We start from the raw sequence: 23270 nt of genomic DNA, 5'->3' as shown, positions 1-23270 counted from the left end.
CCATAGATGGTGCTCTAAGCTCCTAACTTGTAGATATGGAGTTTCTACTCTAAAACAAAATATTCATCTACGTAAATTGCAACATGTGTGAAAATTTTGACAATAAGGTGGAGATGACTCATTTAGGTGTCCTCAAATATGTTACGAAATTAGATAGATGTAGTATGGTTAATAGTAGGTCTAATATACCATTTCATGTATGTGCATATTTTTCTCAAGTACACCTAGAGATTGCATTGGAGATGATTTATAGGAGGTGCTGTTACTAACACTATAGCATAGATAGGTAATCTTTAATATTTGCTTCTTGCAAGTTGTATGAACATCCTTCGGCATTTTAATGCATAGATAACTTTGAAATTGTAGATGAAGATGATAGAGTCACTTTGAAAGCTTAATAGAGTGATAATTTACATAGTGTAAACAAGTTTTATGGATGTTTGTGTTAGATTGGAGAAAAATGATTGAGTGAGAATATTATTAGATGTGGTAGGGTCAATGTTGAAGTAGAAAGGAATAATATGTGTTCTTGTGAAATGCTTCAAGACAATATAGAGTCACTCGAGGAAAGCGTGAAAGCTATGGGTGAGAAATGGAAATCTCTAAGAAAGGCCAATGGGGGGACAACCTCTCTTTCCATGCACAAGGATGGGAATAAAGTAGTCAACCAACTTCGTACAAATAAAGAATGCACTATGTGAAGAACTAAAATTAAGGAGGAAACTTACCAAGGAAGAGCATGAAGCTTGCAACAAAATTGTGTATGTAACTCTAAGGGAGATTATCGTTTGTGGTGGTGAGAAAAAAAGCTTTTTTTTCTGTTTTCAAAAAAACAATGAGAAGAGAGAAAACACTTCAGATATTTGTTTTAGCAATTGCTGCAATAATAGTTGAAATCACTTTATTAGCAAGAGAGAGTTTAGTACTTACTATTATTAAATTGAGAAAGAGCATTAGGATGTCTTAGATCTTAACATTAAGTCTACATGCATATATTATGTGTGGGTATGCATGTGCATGTGTGCATGCTCGTTGTAGAGGTTGTGGATACACATAAGTAAACATGAAAACATAGAACTTATCACATTCAAATTCTGGTTATTTGAGATCATGAACATCAAAACAAAACTAGCAAATAATAAAATAATTCAAGTATTGAGGGTATTGCCGAGAGCCACGACATTGATATGAGGATATTTAAAGTATACTTAAAGGTATAACTAACGGTTTTTTCTGAAATGGCATGCTTAGGTAAGTTCGCTAACACATGCAGTATGTAATTACGGAAACTTCTCTTTTACTAAGCTGAGGACTTGATAAAGCTTTCACTAGTATTGATTGCTTTACTATCTACTGGCATCATCCATGGGTGTCTTTTGAAGTGACAACCTATTATCTAGTAATCGTGACATGTTTGTTTTTAACGTATGATTGTCTCTTAACATTAATGATAGAGATCTAACTGTAATCGTGTCATAAAGAAACAATGATGCAATAATAATCATGTCACCAAGGAATGTTCTTGATCATTTGAAGCTTAAAATTGCCATGGTCTCAAGAGGGATGAAATGTTTTCTAGCATAGAATCAAGGCCATTCACGTCCATCATGTTAGCTTTGGAGAAATGTTGCCACACTGACAATGTTACTCTTACTATCATAATGACTACAACATAATGTTCTTGATCATTTGAAGCTTAAAATTGCCATGGTCTCAAGAGGGATGAAATGTTTTCTAGCATAGAATCAAGGCCATTCACGTCCATCATGTTAGCTTTGGAGAAATGTTGCCACACTGACAATGTTACTCTTACTATCATAATGACTACAACATAATGTTCTTGATCATTTGAAGCTTAAAATTGCCATGGTCTCAAGAGGGATGAAATGTTTTCTAGCATAGAATCAAGGCCATTCACGTCCATCATGTTAGCTTTGGAGAAATGTTGCCACACTGACAATGTTACTCTTACTATCATAATGACTACAACATTTCCAAAAGGCATATTGATGGAAATCATTCCAAATATGTTGACTTGTCTTGAACTCATTAATTCAAGGAATTTTCTTGGATTGACAACATGATCTTCACAAACTAGGTTTCCACAAGGTTCCGCCCACCTCTCGTATGTGCTAGAAAAATACAAGCTACACAAGATAAAGCAATAAGTTTATCTTATATGTATTAGTTGGAAGGCCCATATAAATGACTAATTGAATTCAATGACCCCACCTCACTTCGATATTCACATAAAATATATTTAGAAATATATATGAGAAAGAAAGAAAGAAAGAAATATTAACGTCTTCTAAGACCAAATTTGGCCCATGAGACAATCAAGTAGTGATGGAAATTTATACACTATATTGCTATACATAGGTAAACGGGTGCTACTCTTCCATTGTCAATATGCAAGTCACTAAATGTTGGTTTATAAAATATCAAATTGGGTTGCATTATCACCTAGAATAAACATGTGATCCATTCCTTATCATTTATGGTCGGGGAAGCGATGTCTCATTGTGTTTCTTCACATGATTACAGAATATATCCAATTAGGGTTTCAAATGCACATTCATACATATATAAGTTCTTTGGTTGGAGAGTATATCATGATGCTAAACAAGGTGCCAATCCTTGGGAAATGTCTCACCCAATATTGTAGACAAAGGTAGGGGCTATTGACATATACCTTTTCCATTAGCCACAAGTACATTTGCTCTGAACTTTATACCTTTGTTTGACAAATATTATGTTCCAAAACTACACACGTATACATACACTTTTTTTGCAACGTAAACATACATATACGCAATACACATGAAAACATGTTCTTTTTTGTGTGTTTAGATAGAACCAGACTAGAAATGCATAAATTTATTGACTCATTCTCTAGGGTTTAAATTTCACAATGATTTACTAAATGACACTATGGAATGTAGGGCCCAAATGGATTCATTCACAAACACTTTTTCACAGCACATGATACAAAGCTTGAGAATGAGGTGAAAACAAACAAAGAAGTAGTCACAAGATATCATATTGGAAATTTTCAAAAAGTAAGGGCATAAATGTGCTCACTAATGTTATGGGAGACATACTTAACATGAAGAGATTGTTGGGAGGAAGACCTAAATGGCCCATATGGAATCAAAAGTTGACCACCCAAATGTTTTGGTTTTCGCCGAATAGCCCGTGGGTATTACTCATAGAGGCCTAAGTATCGAGAACCATGAAGGATGGTAAAGGACCCCAGATATCCGCTTGTTAAAAGCTCGAAATACCCACGGATAACATTGTCAAGCAATGAAGCCAAGAGTTGCGCCAAAGGTGCCTCCTATTGATGAGAGTAATTGAAGCAAGTATAGGGTGTCATGAGCCACATACAAACCATATACACACATGCATACATACCCATTTACATCCATATATAAGTACATATACACATATACGGTACACACACACACACACACATACAAACATACATACATAAAGATATGTATAAATACGTACGTACATACATACATACATACACACACACATAGATATATCATATATGTATAGATACATACATACATACACACATACACACATAGATATATCATATATGTATAGATACATACACACATACACACATAGATATATCATATATGTATAAATACATACATACATACACACATTCACACATAGATATATGTACATATAGATACATACATAACATACGCACACACACACACACACACACACACACATACATACATACATACATACATACATACATACATAGTACATATATCTACATACATAACATACGCACACACACACACACACATACATACATACATACATACATACATACATACATACATACATACATACATACATACATACACACATCCATACATACACGCATACATACATACATACATACATACATGCATACATACACACATACATTGAGAAATGTATAAATACGTTTCTTCAGTCCTGGAGATCATTTTCTCCTTTCCTCCTCTGCTCCTGCTCTCTGCAGATCTTCGTCTTCCGTTTGTGGGTTCTGCAGATCTTCTTCAGCTTCTCTTGTTGGGTTCGTCATACCTTCTTATTTCCTTCTTTCTCCGCCTTCTTTTCTTTCTTCATGCCATAGCTCTGAGCCATGTACAGCAACTTCAAAGAACAGGCTATAGAGTATGTTAAGCAAGCGATCCAAGAAGACAATGCGGGGAACTATGCAAAGGCTTTCCCCCTCTACATGAACGCGCTTGAATATTTCAAGACCCATCTCAAGTATGAGAAAAACCCTAAAATCAAGGAAGCCATAACTCAGAAATTCACAGATTACCTTAGGAGAGCAGAAGAGATCAGAACAATACTAGATGGAGTGGGAGATAGGCCAAAAACTTCGTCCAATGGTGATTCAGCTATCGCCACTAAACCTAAGAGTAAACAAGGAAACGGCAAGGATAAAGATAATGATGGTAATAATGGTGGTGATGGCGAAGATGCCAAGCTTAGGTCAGGTCTTAACTCTGCTATTATAAGAGAGAAACCGAATATCAAGTGGAGTGATGTGGCTGGATTAGAAAGTGCTAAACAAGCTCTGCAAGAAGCTGTTATTCTTCCTGTTAAATTCCCTCAGTTCTTTACTGGTATGATGAAATTTGTTTTTCGTCGAAGCTTTCCGTGTTCATTTCTATGATGTTGACTATTGGATATATATTGAAGAGGGAAGGTGACTATGTAATCAAGATGTATGTATATGAAGGGGAAATCTTGTGTTTGGTATTTATATAAAAAAGTCTAAGAGGAGAGATATATGTATAGTGGTAAGAAGATTGTTCTATGTGAGAGATGTATTTCTATATGATGAGATGTATCTAATAGTGTTTATGTGTTTAGGGTAGGGATAAGAAGACATGTCTATGGGATTATGATGTGTAGAATGGGTAATTGTTCTATGTGGTTAGGATGGCTATAAAAGGGTAAGAATATATTTGATTAGAATTTAGGATGCATACCAAAGACAGCTTTATATCATTATGATATATGTTAAAGAGATAAGAAGATCGGTCTACGAGCCTTAATTAGGGGTACAAAACATAGCGATTTATACGGATTATATATGCTTGCAGTAAAACTAACATGGTGATGTATAAATATATATTAAATATTAAAAAAATGAGAGATTATGTGAAAAGAATATGATGCACTCCCTCTTATTTGTGAATGTATTGAGGAATTATGAGTCAATAGCTGAGATAGAAAATGGAAAAGGAATCAATAGTAAGCCATTATGAAACAAGTCATCTAAATATTTGACAGCCCAAAAATAATTTATTTAAATAGAGAGATAAATGTTTTCCTAAAGAAAGTTATAAAATTTATCTTCAGGAAACATACCTTCTTCTTTTTTAATCCTACTATTAAATTTCATCCTTTAAAACAACTTCAGAATGTTCTAAATTTTTTATTAAAGTGTGTAGTGCTTTGTATGATTTCGGTTACAGTCTTCGGAAAATAAATTACATTTTATTCAAACTATTGATCTATGTATATACAATGAAGTTATATTGAAAGAGCAAGAAGACAAGTATATGTGATTAGGATGTATTTCAAAAAGATAAGTAGGGCTATAACTTGCATCTATGTTCTGATTTGATGAGACACCATGAGGCCTTTTATTTCGTTTCTCTGTTGTAGAGACATGTTCAACAAATTTCCTATCCGTGCAGGAAAAAGAAAGCCTTGGAGTGCTTTCCTATTGTATGGTCCTCCGGGAACAGGAAAATCTTATCTAGCGAAAGCTGTTGCCACTGAATCTGACTCAACTTTTTTTAGGTAAGTTGTAAGGCTTAAGAAATTTTATTTAATGGAGTTGATAATTTTTGTTTATTAAACTTATTTTTGTATGTTTGTGGAGAAGGAGAGTTATTTGCTTCAGATTCAGCTGAATTAAATCTGAACTCTTTTAATGGTATGCTAGCTTAACTAGTGCAGGTCATATACTGATTAGTTTGTGAGGTCGGTGGAAAGCTTGCCTTTGCCTTTAGTTACTTAATCAGGAGTCGGATTGAGATTCACGTTGGTAAACTTGTGGACTGTTGGGAGAAAGAAAGGTGTATTTATAAATTTGCTTTGCATAGACTATGAAATCTTAAAAGGAATATGTTGTGTTTGGGGTGATGTGTGCATGTGAGAATTGAGGAACATACCTTATTGATCTCTGATAAAAGTATGCCTTGATTATTCTAATGTTAAAATTACTATATTCTATTGTTTTTCCAATCCATTCATATTCCATTCATATTGATAATACTTGACATTAACTGGCCTTGTATCCACATGTGGAATGCTTTTATAATTGGATTTATTGTAACTCCCTTCACAATAATTACTAGGAAAGCAGAGGTTTTTGTCTTTTAGAATTGAATTATCAGGACTACTCTTGAAATTGAGAACAACATAAAAACCTAGTAAAACATGGAACATGAGATATATGCTTTAGTTGCAGAATTATGTGTACATTCACAGTCATTGCAAAAAACTTCAAATGATTTAAGTGTAATTAGAATTTCATTTTGAAAAGACCGCTGATAAAGGAACTAGCAATATTACTTAGTTTATTATTCCCTCCAACAATGTTCGAGATTATTCAATCCATCATAAAAAAATTCGTTAAGGTCTTGCATATATAATTAGAATATCATCTCTGACCAAACTTCTGAGAAAGAGAACTGGCAAGGCTATTTGGTTTCCTGTTTATTTAACTATTTGTAGAGAGAGTGAGGCTCAAGCTACTATATCAAAACACTTTACCCAAAATATAGCATTGTAGCTATTTTGTGTAGTGTTTAGCAAACATTTTCAGCAATTTTAAGAATGTGTTGTGCTGGGATTTTCTTATAACAGCATCTCTTCATCAGATTTGGTCTCAAAGTGGATGGGAGAAAGTGAAAAGCTCGTTGCAAACCTCTTTCAAATGGCTAGAGAGAATGCCCCTTCCATTATTTTTGTTGATGAGATTGACTCCCTCTGTGGGCAACGAGGTGAAGGCAACGAGAGTGAAGCATCAAGACGTATCAAGACAGAATTACTTGTGCAAATGCAGGTATCTTTCCTCTCAGGTTTCCATTTGCACCTCAAGTTCTGCTCTTGTGGTTATCTTCTGGCCTTCTAATACTTCTTATGAGTGTCTTATATAACCTTCTATTATTTCTTTTGTGTATTCTACAATCTTTCTCTGCTAGGGTGTGGGCCATACTGACCAGAAAGTGTTGATTTTGGCTGCCACAAACACTCCATATTCACTTGATCAGGTGAAAAAACCAGAACATAGCAACATAACCTTATTGTTAATGATTAAGAAAAAAATACCTGATATACCAGCTAATTTTCCACAGTTCTTTTAAATGATTTTTCATAAGATCATTTGGCCTTTGGAATGAATTGGTTACAGGCAGTACGACGTAGGTTTGACAAACGAATCTATATTCCTCTGCCAGATGTAAAAGCCAGGCAACATATGTTTAAGGTATTGATGCTACTTTAGGCTAGATGGATGCTGGATCTCTTATGTCTCTTCTTGCATATTGAGATACTGGCCCTTTTTGTAGGTTCATTTGGGTGACACACCTAATGATCTAACTGATTCAGATTTTGAGTATTTAGCAAGTCGAACAGAAGGCTTCTCAGGTTCCGACATTTCTGTCTGTGTAAGATGGCGATTAACTTTTGCTTCAAGTTATTGTATATAATACAGGAATCCCTATATTTTAGGAATTACTGCCACTCACTAAATTTCTACTTAACTGTCAACTTCAAGATATGTTGGAATATGTGTTAGGGCCACTTACCACTATATGTCATAACACAATCAAAAGAACTTATTAAATCCCAATAAAGCGAACTCAGTGTACACACATCATTAAATTCACATTTTCGAAAGGATGTAAAAAGTAGAAATTGTAATTTTCTTCATGGAAAAAGGAAGAATTTTGATTGGTTATCAAAAGATGTTGGCATATGCATACTTATTTTGACATTGAGCTATATCCCACTGTACTTCTATCATGTTGTCAATGGACATCACTAAATCACGTATGTCATTAAATTTTTGTATAAAAATGGGAAGAAGATGACAGAATTATGGAAATGTTAATATAATGGGGAAGTTTGATTGTTTCAGTTCACCTGAAAGTCAAGAGGTTTCAAATTGAGAAACCAACTAAAATTGCTATTATCCTAAAGTTTTGCAAAAACTCATATTAAGAATTTAAATTCACTTGATCTTTTTGAGATAACACCTCAGACGTCGAATTGTATTCTATGCAGGTTAAGGATGTTTTATTTGAGCCTGTGCGGAAAACCCAAGATGCAATGCATTTCCGGTGCATTACCAACAAGGATGGCGAGGAAGTGTGGATGCCATGTGGTCCTCGCCAGCGAGGAGCTGTTCAGACAACTATGGAAGAACTTGCATCAAAGGGTCTTGCAGCTAAGGTATGTAAAGGATTTCCCACTTGCTTGTGTTTCTATATTTTAGGGGGAGATTATTAAATGATGCTTCTAATGCTCTTGACACTTGTATTATAAAGGTATACTTAATTTTTCTCAAATTCATATATCTATAATGCCTGGTCAAATAGTGAGTGAAGAATTGATTGCTTGATCTTTCTGAAATTATATGTAATTGCTGAGTCAAAAAGTGATATTAAAGAATCAATTGCAGATATTTCTCTCCTATTCTGCCAATCATATTCTTTTCTCACTGTACTAAGGCCAAAGTTACCAGAGGATTAGAGTAATGTAACATAATGTGTCATGATTTATCAAAAACATAATCCATCATAGAAAGTTTTGGGAAGAACCAACATCTGAAGGGTTACGTAGTGACCTAATCTTTTGTCCATTCTGACCATAATATATTCACTTATTAAGAGAGGGAAAAGAAATAGTCAGAAATTCTCTACTTTCTTCATAAAATTAGTTATCACAGGATATAAGTATAGTTTTATGAGAAAACATTAAGCATACACTTCATATTTGAGACCTTATGCTATTTTATCCTTCATTTTCTTCAGATATTACCCCCGCCGATCTCAAAAGCAGACTTTGAGAAGGTATTATCGAGACAAAAGGCAACAGTTGGTAAAAATGACCTAGAGGTGCATGAGAGGTTTACAAAGGAATTTGGGGAGGAAGGTTGAAAAGCTTCTACATTGGTCACAAAGTGTCAATTGGAAAGGAGGTTTGTGTCTGCAAGTTTGTACTATATACACTTTTTTGAAGTTCCTCGTCAGATTTCGTCCAACGTCTTTTGGACATTCAAGTTATGAAGCTTTTGTATCAGGGCTCTCTTTTCTCTGAATATGTTTAAAGTTGCCGGCAATAAATTTTCTTCTATGATGCCATCATTTGCAATATATGTAACCTTTTTATACAGGAAGAAATGGTCTCATTGTTGCCTGTATTTTATGAATGCAATTTGTGCCTAGTTCTAGGGAACTACAGCGATACCTTGACTCAATGATGTATGTATACAATTGAAGTCTAAACCTATATTTTATTTATTAAAATTGCAATGGTTGATCAGCACAATGCTGGTTTTGATTGTCCAGCCAAGAAATTATAAACTAATTTTAGCCTCAAATAAATAATAGATACAGAACTTTTCAGCTGCTAATTGATATGCTTAGTATCAGATGGTCCATTTTTAGCACATTTACATTACATAATGATGATTTAAAGAAGCATGTGTTTGTGCACATTATCCGAATCCTTTTAGAAGCATGCATCCTTAAGCCAGTAACATGTCTTTTTTATGTATGCTTTGTCAATATTTCTTTATTAATATCTACTTTGGCATGATGTCGTTCGAAATTATGCATGTGCTGTCATTGATCACTGGACAAAAGACATACATATTTTTCATGTAACGTTGGTTTATGTTAGAGAGAGGGGTTCATCAAAGGTAACTTTGCAAAGACTCTAAAGAGTGGTCTAAAAGGTGCCATATATCTAGTGTGCCTCTAGGGTACTCTTTGCTCTACCTTATCTATTAGATTGTGTTCAGAGCTTTGATGTTTCAAAATGGTTAATAAACATTACATTATATTTGAGCTCTTCATCCATAGATAATTGTCCATGCAAATAGCTTATTAGTTCATTGGAGTCCAAAAACATAATGCAACAACTAATTAACTCTTACATTCCATCATGATTTTTCATTATCATCTCTATCTTACCATTTACCTTCATAAGTTCGCTTTCTATCAAGCTCACGTATAGCAAACAAGAAACAACTCCTTCCACTAAATGTTTGGACCATATAAGGACAAGGTTGAGCAATCATATTACAATTTAAAAATGAAGTAAGAAGAATCTCCTTCCTCAAAATCGAGTCATACTACACGGGTTGGATGCCCATTCGAACAAAGCAGCCCTTTGACAATAGAAAACAATGTATGCCACATCAAAGGAACCTATAAGACAAGAAAATTGTTTGTTGTGATGGTCACATTGTTAACAAAGCAACCCTATTGAATAGTGATTTGTTGCCACACTATTCATTTCCAATGGGACAACATAATGAAAGCTACAATGTGTAGTTTGGTATTGCGAGGAAGCACTTGGGACACATCCATGACAATGGAAGAGGTTATGGTTGGATTAGACACATTTCGCGGTACAAAGATGCATCAAAGCCCATGCAAAGGTCTACCATGATGTTGCACTCACAAGAGACTGCCATGGGGGTTTTCATTTATTCATATCACAACACATTAAGAGGGTTAGGTGAGTTTGCATTATCTTACACTAAGATGAACCTTTCATCCATGAATATAGGTTGTGTTGTGGGATGCAATGGCTCTATAGATGTGAATCTAATTCAAGTTCTCTGAGACCGATCTTTTCATAGCATTATCTTACTTCCCTCCTAAAGGGTCCATAAATATAAAAGGAAACAAAGACAATTGTGGAGTTGAGACATGCAAAGAAACTGAAATACCCTATTGTATCTTATGTGAGCATTATTTCATACCGAAGTCGATGCGGAGTATTCCTCTCATGAGCATTTTGTGTGTAAGTGCCCAACTTACGAGCACATGAAAGAGAAGTATGAAATCCTTTCCAAACTTCTACCACCATTCGATACATAATGAGGGATGGACACTTTGGCCAAAGCTTGCTTGAAATTCAAGTGGATGGGGAATCAACCCTTATGTCAGCCTACAAGGTGCATTGACAACCACACATCCTTGACTTCCTACAAAGGCCCATGTATCTACACTAACATGTATTCGCAGAAACATCCCTTGAAAATCACACATCCTTAACTTCCTCCAAACATCTATATCTCCATTAACAACATCCCAATGATGCACCATAGAGCAAGCAATAGAAGTTGATGACAACAAAGACTCCAAGTACCCAAATACAAAGCACATGGCCATACCATCACTAGGTCATGGATATCAATGCTCACCATGTCTAGCTTATATGAAAGACACTCAAATGCACTTGGTGAACCTTGTCATGGTTCACTCCACTACACAACATTGGATACAATATCCCATCACTATTCCTCAACATATGTATATTAGCTATGCATTTCATGCCTATAAACCATCTCCAAAATCTTTCCACCACTTGCATTAAGATAATTGTCATGAATCTTTAGGAAATGTAGATCCTTTTGTTTTAGTATGAATTAAATGATTTTCACCCACATTTGTTGTCATGATTTGTTTTGCATAGAGTAAATTTGGCCTCTAATGGATGTTAATCTCTCTCTCAAAAATTTTAAAACAAATCTCATTATCCAATGTTATTGCTCTTATATCATCACCCTTATTTGATTCGTGTTGCATGCTTTTGAGTTTAACAATATATTTACAAAACATACCCTCCTATTCTTACAAAGCATGCAAGCAGTCCCAAAGCAATTTTATGATCTAATATAGCATCCTATATATCTATTTATCATCTTGATGCAATTTCGTCAAGTATCCACATATCTTCTCAATGCATGCACGAGAAAATCACATCAATCATGAATGTTCATAACTTGTACAGATCTGGTGTAAACTAAAAGACTCTTTATAAACCACACAAGAGTAGGGCTTGATTAATAAAAAGAGTCAAGTCGTTTACATCATTGTAACATTAATTTGCAATGCCCCGATGGAGACATTCCAAGAAAAGATTGAGCTAAAAATTTAACAATATCGAACTGAGATTTTGCTGTTAGTCTCTGAGCATTTCAATTAGTGACCAATAATAATCAAGTGGAGCCAGCTCCTACAGCTTCTTTTGATCCATCATACTCTGTTTTCTTCTTGCTCCGCCAGAGCAGACGTATTGGGGTACCACGAAATCCCACGTTGGCACGTATTTGCTTCTCCATGTAACGGCGGTAGATGTCTGAGAACAGTTTTGCGTCACTCACGAAAAACACAAAAGTTGGAGGCCTTACAGCAGCCTATAAAAATAACAAACAGAAGCATGAGTTTTTTTCCATCCCTGACAATCAGCCATCAACGAGCTCTGGGATGGACTTCATTTGAGAGACGACAAGCCAACCCGAGACAAAGTAAACTAAGATAAAACAAGTGATCTTGTTATTTTGAATCTCGTGGTGTATGACGCAGTACTAACAGGAAAAAAAAAGACAGAAATAAAGTTGAGTAAAAAGAATGAAGACATAAAAGTGCTGTAAATAGAATCTGGATGTGTTTAAAATTTGAAAATAACTAAATAAATGGTAAAACATCACAAAGCAATTGAATAATTCTTTCATGTTAGATATTGCTCACATAGAATTCTATGACAAACATTAGCTCCTAACCATCTTCACAGCCTTGACAAGACCTTAACCTACATGCCCACATTTCATATGGCATGACTCACAAGCACACCTACTCTTTACATTTTTAGGGTTCACATTTCTGATGGTGCTTCCTATTTGGCTAACATAATAATCCATTACTCCTAGCTATTGGTCATATTTTCTTGCTCTCTTACAAACACAAGCTCTTTATCCCCTATTATTTGTTAGAAGGTGACGCTTCTCTTCATCAATGAAGTGTTCACACCTTCATCCACTATGGTTTCACCTTCGTCAAACATTCCTAAATGCATGTTCCGCACACAGTTTTCTCCTATTTGCTGATTACGGAATCATGCACGCACAATAATTTCAAATTATCTTCGTACAAACCTGTGTGCAATAGTATAGACGACCTTTCTTGCCGCCCCTTGTTCTTGGTGGAGGGTTTAGAGCCATTGCTTCTTGTACCACTTGGTTCAGGATGGCTGTACTCAACCTTTTAGACCTTTCTTTCTCCACTTCAATAGCGGCCTCTAGTATTCTATATATTTAAATCACAAAAATAAGGACAAGGGGGAAGAACAAATATTGAATGTGTCTGCAATTGAATTCTTAAGGTGCTCTTGCCTTGTCACTCTTTGACCAGCTATTGCTGATGTATAGACAATTGGAGCCCAATCAAGCACTCGCAGTTTCTCACGAACATCTTGTTCATAGTATACTGTTGTTTTATTGTCTTTATCCGGTACAGTATCCCATTTGTTAACCACAATGACACAACCTTTCCCCTCATTTTCAATTCGTTCTGCAAGTTTCCAATCCTACACATTCAATAGGACTACTAATGGTCAGTTGTTCCAACCAAAGCATTATGCCCAAATTTGAAAAATGCAAAAACACATAACATGACTAATCTTCATTTGAAAGAACTTCATGAAACAATCCTAGAATTGTAAATGGCACGTAACATGCGGACTCATTCTTTTTACAAAATGTAACTCTTGATCAAATACTGTACCACACATGGCAAAATCCCATTATGGCTGTCCCAATGATCTCAAAAGAGAACGAAAATGCATACCTGAGATGGATTCTCTGCCAAAACAACTACCCCTGAGTAGTCCCATATAAGTTGGCTTGAGACATTTAGGCATCCAACACCCAATCACAACAGCTTCATAACTTAGCGTGTTAACATGCATACCTGAGATGGATTCTCTGCCTAAACAACTACCCCTGAGTAGTCCCATATAAGTTGGCTTGAGACATTTAGGCATCCAACACCCAATCACAACAGGGTCATAACTTAGCGTGTTAACATGCACGATAGGAGGATCCTTATCACTGCTACCCATGATGGAAGTGAGAACCAAAATGGTAACTCAAGAATGAAGGGAGAACATGTAAAGGTAGCTCACCCTCTATATGACCATGAAACCCTAGTTCTATATACAAATTGTGCCAACTATGTTTTCTGATGTATGAAATTACACCCCAACTTGCATGAACTGCCTATGATAAATATATGAGGGAAGAAACACAAACCTGCTAAAACCAATTCACACTTTCAACCTTTGTGTGATGAAAGATTGGCCCAACCCATGTGTGCGACAAACAGCCTATCAAACAATTAAGGAGTAAAATACTGCATGTACCTGCTCAGTGACACATGCCATGGCATCGATCACTAGGGCTACTACATCAGCGCGCCGAATTGCTCGAAATGCACGATTCACAGATAGCTCTTCTGTTTTGCTTCCAGATGCAGCTACAGCTGCTCTCCTTCGTATCCCAGCTGTATCTATTAACCGATAAACCTGTGTGCTAATGTAGGAAGTTGCATTAACACCAATAATACGGATGATAAAGACAATACTTATTATCGTCAAATTCACTGAATAGAACACTGAATTAGCAATGATAAATCTGAATGTCATATCTGCAGCTTACATATATAAGCTGCAGATATGTGTGTATATACATAGTCTTATACATTCCTATAACTTTAATATTTGGCGTTGCTCCTTGTGATGAATAGTGTGCATGACTAGGTTAAACAAAGATCTACAAATATAAACTGTTGTGAAATGCGTCTCCATCTTTAGATATCTATGCTTCAGTAGAATCTTTGGGTATAAAATGCAGGAAATAGTCATGTCTGCAAGGACAGCCTCTAATTGCGTTTACGACGACATTATTTCCTTTGTCAGCTGGGTCATCTCATCAACAAGATGGGGATGTGGACCAAATATCAAAATATAAATCACTCGCGGTATATTTTCTAATCCTTTAAATAAATTCTGCCAAATATATTAACTACAAACCAAACCACTAGTAATATTAGTTAAGTTGCAGGTGACCCCTAGCAACTTATTTTGAATCACAGTGTGAGCAAGGTTTGTTAGGTAATTTATGAAAGAGTAAATAATAATCATGCATTTGAAATTTGATTGCCATATAAGAAAAGCAGAGAATAGAAAGAGATAGAAATATACGTGATACCTGTCCATCTGGGCCAGTAATTTCTGTGTCAATTGCATCTCTTGTGGTTCCACTGACTGGACTGACAATTGATCTTTCTTTTCCTGCTAATGAATTCAGGATACTACTCTTTCCAACATTGGGTTTTCCAATTATTGCTATTGAAGGAATCCTATTCTCTTCATCTTCTAGAATTTGTTCTTCAACCTACAAAACATTAGCGACAATCGAGAAATCTCCATCATGTCTATGCTCTTGTAATTGCTAGAATGAAATTAAATTGTGGGATCTAGGAAACAAAATGCATAAGCTTAAATCCATTCATTAGTCTACTACTAAGGAATAATTAATAGTATTGTCTATGAAAACATATACTCAAGGCTACCCTTTAAAGATTTTCCAGTACAGCTGAGGGTTATGACCAATGAGTATTATTATTTCTGATGACTTTATCTATGGTAAAGAAATGCATCACTAATATGTTTTCTGCAGCACCAAAACAGTACCTTTATTCTAGGGTTTGACTAGAAGAAAATATTCCAGGTAGGTTTCATCATGCATAACTACAATATATTACTGAATAAAGCATCTCCCTCTTGTTTGGAACAAAACAGCAAAATATTCTAAACATTAGTCTTCCTTTCTCATTTATATGTACCCAGTAGCCCATATGCCAAATTATCATGAACAAGACCTTTTTAATTTTCTGTAAACATCATTTCTGCTTTCTGCCGAACAACAGTAATAGGTCCGAAATATTATACAGTTTGATATAAAGTTGTGTTTAGAAAGATAAGAATGACAATTCTCATGGAATTTCGTACAGTTCTTATAATCCTGTGTTTTGTAAGAAAAGAGCCCACCAACAATTTCCTGAACACTTTGCAAATATGTTACACCAGCATAGATTTAAAACTTGCAAATTGACGGATTACCTTGAAGGAAGCTAATCCAGAGCACACACTATCAAGCAAGTCTCCTGTTCCAGTTCCTGATATGGCCGATACAGGTATTGGTTCAAGCCTAAACAAAAACATATAATGAGGTGATCAAATTATTGGTCATGTTGCTAATTATTCTTATGATTTCTATTTCTGGACCAGCACTTCAATAATGGCTCATCAACATACAATATTCATAGAATACTCGGACACTCTTTAACTATACAATCACGGGAAAACTTAAGATGGATACCCATACAAAATTTTGGACGAGTGTCCAATGAGTCACCATATTTTCTAGCCAGAAGCAATCAAAGAAATAAACAAGGATATGCATTTTTACATCGGTACATCAAGTAGTATCTGCATAAATAATGGCTTTGTCAAAGTGAATATGATTGTGAAAACCGCATATTTTTCAATCGGCCATAATAATTAGACCATTGAGGAAAGCTCGACGGATATCCTCTATGTGGATTTTCTAATTGCAACAGAAAACTCCGACTCCACTGCCAATTACACACGCCTACAGGAAGAAGGAATGGAAAGAACATAAAAAGGGGATTTTAATTTATGGGAACTGCTCCATGGATAATAATGAAAACCTTCTAAAACCAATGACAGAGGTAGACTTGGTATGACCGCCACTTATAAAATGTAATACCTTCTTACATCCTTGGAACCACTCATCCGTACAAGAAATAATCCAATCAGGCATATCCATAGGTATACATGTTCATACCGCATCATAAAACTACTTCATAGCTGACTTTTTACCAATGCAAAATTTATGGATATGCCAAACGTCATTCTGGGGCAAACACAGCTACAAACATACGTTTTCTTCCAGATATGTCAATAGGTGCCACCCAGCATTAGAAGTGCGCCCATCTTATCCCCTGTTGTAGTCAACAACCAATCAGCTCTCATGAGCTTATCATGGTTGCAGACATCATCAATTTTAATTGTAAGGAGTCTTGTATTATACAATACTAACGAACAAATTCACCATATCACTTTCATTTGTTGCTAGGAGTCAGTACACCGACAATAGTAAAGTTGTGACAATGGATCATTTTAACATCTTACAATATAGCATTTTGACATCTTTTCGTTTTTATTAATGCTTGAATGGTTACAATGGATCATAATGTTTGTGATCCATTAGTTTTTGTTCCTATTTCAGTATTCCAACCATACAATCTAAAGAGTGTCCCTCCTGGACAGCCAAACTGAACAGCCATTATCAATTTCTATATGCATCAAAAATTTAAGTTCAAAACTATTCACCAACACAGATATCCGAAAGGTACTGACCCCAAAGACCAAAACTCCGTAGCTTGCTGAAAACCCTTGGTAGGGGACTCACACTTGTTTACAGCTAGTACTATTTTCTTATTTGAATGTTTCTTCCGTAACCAATTTGCAATATCTTGATCTGCAGAAGTAACTCCAGCCTGTGCCAAACCATCCCATACATAACATAGTCACCATCACAAGCAAGATAGGTTAAACTGAAGAGTAGAAAAACAGTTTTTAATACGGAAATTTTAAGCTCAAGTACTTTGATAATAATTTATTCAACACATATGTAATTGACATAATGTTGATTTTTTAATATTGCTCTTCGTTTATACATCATGCTCATACGTGATAAAATGATTGACTGAATAACGAATGTGACAACAATGGTAAGAGTAGCTACCCACCTTGAGATGGAGATGCTGATGTCTAAGAGATTTAAAAACGTGAACAGTCATGTGCATGAATGCCCATTTTCTTTATCATTATTGGAAGCAATTTCAGTATCATAATGTATCCATACCAAGCATTAAACATGGTGAATCTCAAGCCTTAGCTGCACTCAAAGGTAACACACTTGAGAATACTGCTTAAAACCTAGAGGTAGCATTGTGACAAAAAATGAAGCTGCAGTACAGGCAACTTTGCATCTCAGAAATACATTTAATCTCGAAAGTGTTAACGATGTATACCTGTCCATCTACGACAAAGATAACAGTTTGTGCATCTTCAAGTGCAACTGCAGCCTGTTTTTCTATCATGGCTGGCAAGCCTGCTTGATTTGCTTCTTGCACAGCTCTAGTAATTGCACTCTCCCCACCACTAGTTGTTATTGCTATTCCATCAGTAAAAGCACCCGATCTTGGTACTGTAAGGACACCCCCAGTATCTACCAACATGAATTCCTGAAGACCCCAGAAAGCTCTCGTATACAACCGGTCTCTTGTCACACCCGGTTCATCATGAACTATAGCAATGTCTCCCTGATAAAATGCAACATATCAAAATGATATTGCTATTCATAAAATTTGATATGGAAAAACATCATGAGTAAGAATTTTTCTTACACCAGCAAGACGGTTGAAAAGTGCAGACTTCCCAACGTTAGGTCTTCCCACAATCGCCACTTTTGGAAGCAAACTATCAGGTACCTACATTATTACCAATGTTTTATTATTTCTAGCCCCAAAAGAACTTAACGTGACCTTTGATGAATAATAATACAAAACAATAAATCGAGATACGGATCAGCCAGTTTTCAGGACTTCTACTGAGAAAGGATCACAAGTTCAAGATATGAAACATGAAAGTAACACATCTCAAGTGCAATTTCATCATCCAGCAAACCTTGATCTACAGAACCTTGTCTCAAATATGTGATTTCCTTTACAAGCCCTTCTTTCTATTATGTGTCTACTGCATTATTCCCCATTCTTCACATATGCCATCTTAAAAATAATCAACTGCAATCCTGCACCAACTGATAATTAATATCATTTGTATGCATGATATTAAGCCCAAAGATAATAAATCCATGCATGAATCCTTTGAATAATCAAAAGGATGAGGCTGGAGTAGGAACCAGAACGCCACTAGGAAAGGATTATGATATCCTTGACAGTACCAGCGACAAACATACATAGCAAAGAAGTAACCAGCTAAAGAAGCCTCTAGCATTGAAGAACAGAAAAAGATCCCAGGATATCCGTTAATAGTGAATTACTTTCCAATTTGGTTTCCACAGGTTACATATTAATATATCACAAGATTTACCATGATAGATTGGTACACATGTTGGCCTCTTGTATCTACTATTTCCAATGGACAATTCAAGCTAAGGACTTAGTACCACATGAAATTATTTAAGTTAAGATGGATAAATTACCAATTGAAGTTAGCACTTGCCAGATTCAGTATCCTACATTCATACCATATAGGAGCTCTCTCGAAACAAATATGCGAGGTTGGCATTGGTGTAACTGAATTACCCAATTCCAATATAGTTTGGATTATCCCACACTTGGAGATGACCAAAGTGGAAAGAATAAGTTATCTAAATTGATGGCATTAATTTGGACAATGAAAGAATGTAGTCAAGCCCAACAATAGCTCTTGGTAGGAAGATGGCTGCTGTGAGGCCTTGTCTTATATGTATTGAGATGAGGATTTATCGGGATCTCTCATACGGATACACGTCTGCTCAATCTCTATGGCATGATAGGGCAGCGTAAGACCTCTTACATCAGTTACAAATTGAGGTAGGAAGATATGCATGCAGGTACAAATAGTGCGAGAACCGCTATCAATAAGATTCGAAGGTTACGAGAAGGAAATCCCCCAGCCTCAGCCTATGTAGCTGAGATAAAGATGTGGAATTGGAGAAACACAATGTTTGCCACAATATTGTTTTTTATGAGATAAAGGCAGATATACCATGGACTCTAAAAACAAGGCTGTGACCCATTATGCAAGGTAATAGAATATGGGGACCAACAATGCTTGGGACTATTCCTACTAGAACTCAAGAGATATAGAAAGAAATTGAAGGACAACAATGTAAATACAGAAGGTCATCAACTATGAACCATCACAACTTTAATCTTTAGATCCATCACTCCTCATGGTTGAAGTCAAGGTCTAAATAAGCAGGGTCTCAACCATAACATTTAAAAGGGTTACAATAGATGTGGCAATAGCAATCTGTATTGCAAGTAAGCCACATCCATCTGGACGATATCAACCCAGTCATCAACAAATAGGGGCATTATCACGCATCACTTAAGGTGCTTCCCTCACATAAGAGACCTCTCCACTTTGGATCAGTGCATTTCAGAGAGCTTTCAAAGTCAGGAGTTTCAGTTCATATAAGATCAGAACATTAAGCGCTTAGCTTAAATGCTTCTCTGGTACTTTACATACTAATTTAGTAATATTTATTTGATTTGTTGTTCTCAAATATGAGACAACATTTTAAGATGTAATCTCCCATTTGCTCTTAAGAGAAGTTTATATATCTTTCACTCTTTCCATTAGAAATACACAAGTATTGTACAATTCCCTTCGCTCTGATTAATGAGTTCAAGCTATTGCTTCCTTCAATAGATAAGGAGCTTGATCACATTTACACATTACATCGTGCTTTTTGCCCCTTCTAATTACCATGCAATATGGTCAGAAACAAAAACAAAAAGAAGATGAGAATGAGACAAAAATGGAAAATGAGAGGCCAAAATATTTGGAAACCACAATAGATACATATAGCTTCACTATGTCATGAATGCTAAAGAGTTTAGAAACCAAAACTCTTACTCGTAGGAATTTCTCACACAGCTATTTCAGTGCCAGTTTCCTCAATAATCTACATAGATAAGATTGCAACTGGGCATATCTCAACTTTGGCATAAGGCACATGATAAAAGAATGATATGAGCATTTGGAGATGTCATATTCTAATAGTATAAATCTGAAAGTTCTGTTGAGATTCAGAGGACATATAATTGCCTCTTTTATAGCTTTTTTTTACCTTTGCTCAAGGCTATGAAACTTACCCCTATACTTTGTAACTTAGTACTTATCTATCACCTTTAGGTAGATGACATTCTGTAACTTTTATTCAACATTTATATCATGTATCAGATGATGGTGTATACAAAATTACAGGTTAAAACCCTAATTGTCATCATATAGAATATAAAAACACAATCAGAAGCCTAATTGTCACCACATGGATTTCAAAATTACAGTTAAAACCCTATTTATCATCATGTAGAACACAAAGAGTGCAGTTCAAACCTAATGATCACCCATGTATAATACAGGTGTGTCATTTAAACCCTTCATTAAAATAGATAAAGCTCTAATTACCATCATTTAGAAGAAAAAATACAGTTTAAAACCACAATTATCATGTATAATACCTCAGAAAGGTCTTTGGGAGCTGAAAGAGGTTCAAGATCGGAGACATCGAAAGCCGACATGATGTCCTCACTTACATCAAATGATAAGCTTGATGATAGGCCCTGTTTTTCTCTATCTCTGGCTTGTATAGAGGCGAAGATGCCACGATGCAGATTTTGATGGAAGACCCCAACTTTTGCATGTCCAAGTGATAAAGTGGAAGCAAAAGAAGAAGATGATAATGGTGGAGAAGTGGGAAACATGCAAATGCTTGAAGCCATGGATGGCTATGGTTGGGTACTAATCCTTTAACAATTGTGTTCACATACCCTTTAAGGCTTCCTTGCGTTTTTTATCTGTCATGAAGCTAATGCTCTTCAACAGTCTCCAACTGTTCTTCTGAGGTTCCTTTTTCTGCAGAAACAAGACATTAACAACGAATGACTATGCAGCTAATGGTCCTCTTGGAACAGAAAGGAAGCCATGCTTTATCAATATATTGTACTAATGATCACCCAGAGACTTTAATCAATACCACTTTGACAATATGTTTTATGGATGTATTCAATTAAATTACAAGTGACCTCCTAGAGACGAGTGAAATCAATCATATGAAATGAGCAGTTCCTTTGATTTGCAGGATGCAAAAGACTGATGCTATGTAAGCAAATCTACAGTGCGTTCAAAGCAGCATTTCCATATAAACCCCATTCGATGACTTCTCTCCAAAATCTTCTCCCTCATATCACCGTTGACAAAATGGATATGGTTTTTTTTTTTTTCATAAAGAACTATCCTCCATTGGTATTAAAATTAAAGTGGGCAGTATACAAGATAATCCAATATTACAACAAATATTGTATAGCCATGTCAAATGACTGTAGCCAACCTTTCTAGGTAAAGATAAATAATCTTTCTAGCCAATCTTATTCATGTTCGGCATATCCAAGAAAAATGTTCATTCAGCAACCCCGTTCTTTCAATCTCGGCAGACATCTCACGTTTCTTCATAATTGCCTTGCATTGTCAGTGTCTTTGCACTTGCAATACATGTCTATAAGAGCATTGCTGACAGAGACATTCAAGGCATATCCACTTGCAACTGTATGGTTATCATGTCTATCATGTTATTTGCAATAATGATGTCTGCTAACAAACCATTTTTATAATAAGGTTATTGCTTAGCACAAAATGGATATGGTTTTATGGATGTATTCATATAAAACTACATTTGACCTCCTAGAGACGACTGAAATCAGTGATATGAAATATGCAGTTCCCTCAATCCGCACGGAGTAAAAGACTGATGCTGCGTAACCAAATCTACCATGAATTTAAACCAACATTTCCTGATAAAAACCCATTCAATAACTTCTCTCCGACCTCTACTCCCTCGCATCATCTTCCACAAAATGGATATGATCCACACTGAGAAACTGAATTTCTTAACACTACAAACCTGCAAGAGTGGTAGAGCTCCTCAGCTGACAGTCTTCTGGTTGGGGAGGGGAGAAGAAACAAGAAGTGCAGAAGTCCTCTCTCTCTCTGTCTGTGTCTCTGTATTTTGTTGGTCTTGTGTTCTCTGCTCCTCAAATTTGAAGGCTCATGGATAAATCTTCACTATACCCCCCAACCCCCACCACACACAAAAGCGGTTTTGCAGAAAACCACCTGCCTAGGTACGGCCCCTCCCCGGAAGTGTGGACAATAAATACCGGCGGTAAAAAGCCGAGATCCATTGCCGGCACGAGAGACCACTTTTCCAATACATTCATTCATTCATTCATTCCCCAGTAGCTGCTCAATCCAGTCGGTCGACC

The 23270-nt window shown here is 35.8% G+C and overlaps 2 protein-coding genes across 2 annotated transcripts; one reads left to right on the top strand and one right to left on the bottom strand.

Annotated features, from left to right (window-relative positions):
- Window positions 1-3997: 3997 nt before the first annotated feature.
- Window positions 3998-9583, top strand: LOC147860950 (protein SUPPRESSOR OF K(+) TRANSPORT GROWTH DEFECT 1-like). The gene is made up of 8 exons (XM_087323450.1): window positions 3998-4649; window positions 5733-5838; window positions 6910-7108; window positions 7248-7316; window positions 7457-7531; window positions 7614-7712; window positions 8332-8499; window positions 9081-9583. Exons 1-8 carry the CDS (start codon window positions 4157-4159, stop codon window positions 9204-9206), a joined length of 1335 nt encoding a protein of 444 aa, XP_087179576.1. The 5' UTR covers window positions 3998-4156; the 3' UTR covers window positions 9207-9583.
- A 2451-nt stretch (window positions 9584-12034) lies between these two features.
- EMB2738 (GTP-binding family protein) lies at window positions 12035-23030 on the bottom strand. Its single transcript, XM_087323557.1, has 11 exons — window positions 22910-23030; window positions 21471-21864; window positions 18621-18704; window positions 18246-18536; window positions 17569-17708; window positions 16246-16333; window positions 15332-15517; window positions 14485-14646; window positions 13457-13650; window positions 13220-13370; window positions 12035-12481 (listed from the first exon to the last, which is right to left on the bottom strand). Exons 2-11 carry the CDS (start codon window positions 21729-21731, stop codon window positions 12284-12286), a joined length of 1755 nt encoding a protein of 584 aa, XP_087179683.1. The 5' UTR covers window positions 21732-21864; window positions 22910-23030; the 3' UTR covers window positions 12035-12283.
- Between the last annotated feature and the right edge of the window lie 240 nt (window positions 23031-23270).

This window comes from Azolla caroliniana, unplaced genomic scaffold, assembly GCF_043228905.1.
Source record: "Azolla caroliniana isolate FFs.n. ecotype wild unplaced genomic scaffold, voAzoCaro1.0.p SCAF_8, whole genome shotgun sequence".
Lineage (NCBI taxonomy): Eukaryota > Viridiplantae > Streptophyta > Polypodiopsida > Salviniales > Salviniaceae > Azolla > Azolla caroliniana.
Note: the sequence above shows the minus strand (reverse complement) of the source record. Positions and strands in the feature narration are given on the sequence as shown.

Excerpts from the sequence above, each read along its gene's own strand:
- EMB2738 (XM_087323557.1), bottom strand. The coding sequence starts at position 21,731 with ATGGCTTCAAGCATTTGCATGTTTCCCACTTCTCCACCATTATCATCT. Across the intron at positions 15,518-16,245 it reads CTGGATTAGCTTCCTTCAAG|GTTGAAGAACAAATTCTAGA; the intron begins GTAATCCGTCAA and ends AATGTTTTGTAG. Across the intron at positions 12,482-13,219 it reads GTCTATACTATTGCACACAG|GCTGCTGTAAGGCCTCCAAC; the intron begins GTTTGTACGAAG and ends TTATTTTTATAG.
- LOC147860950 (XM_087323450.1), top strand. The coding sequence starts at position 4,157 with ATGTACAGCAACTTCAAAGAACAGGCTATAGAGTATGTTAAGCAAGCG. Across the intron at positions 7,532-7,613 it reads CCAGGCAACATATGTTTAAG|GTTCATTTGGGTGACACACC; the intron begins GTATTGATGCTA and ends CCCTTTTTGTAG. Across the intron at positions 8,500-9,080 it reads CAAAGGGTCTTGCAGCTAAG|ATATTACCCCCGCCGATCTC; the intron begins GTATGTAAAGGA and ends CATTTTCTTCAG.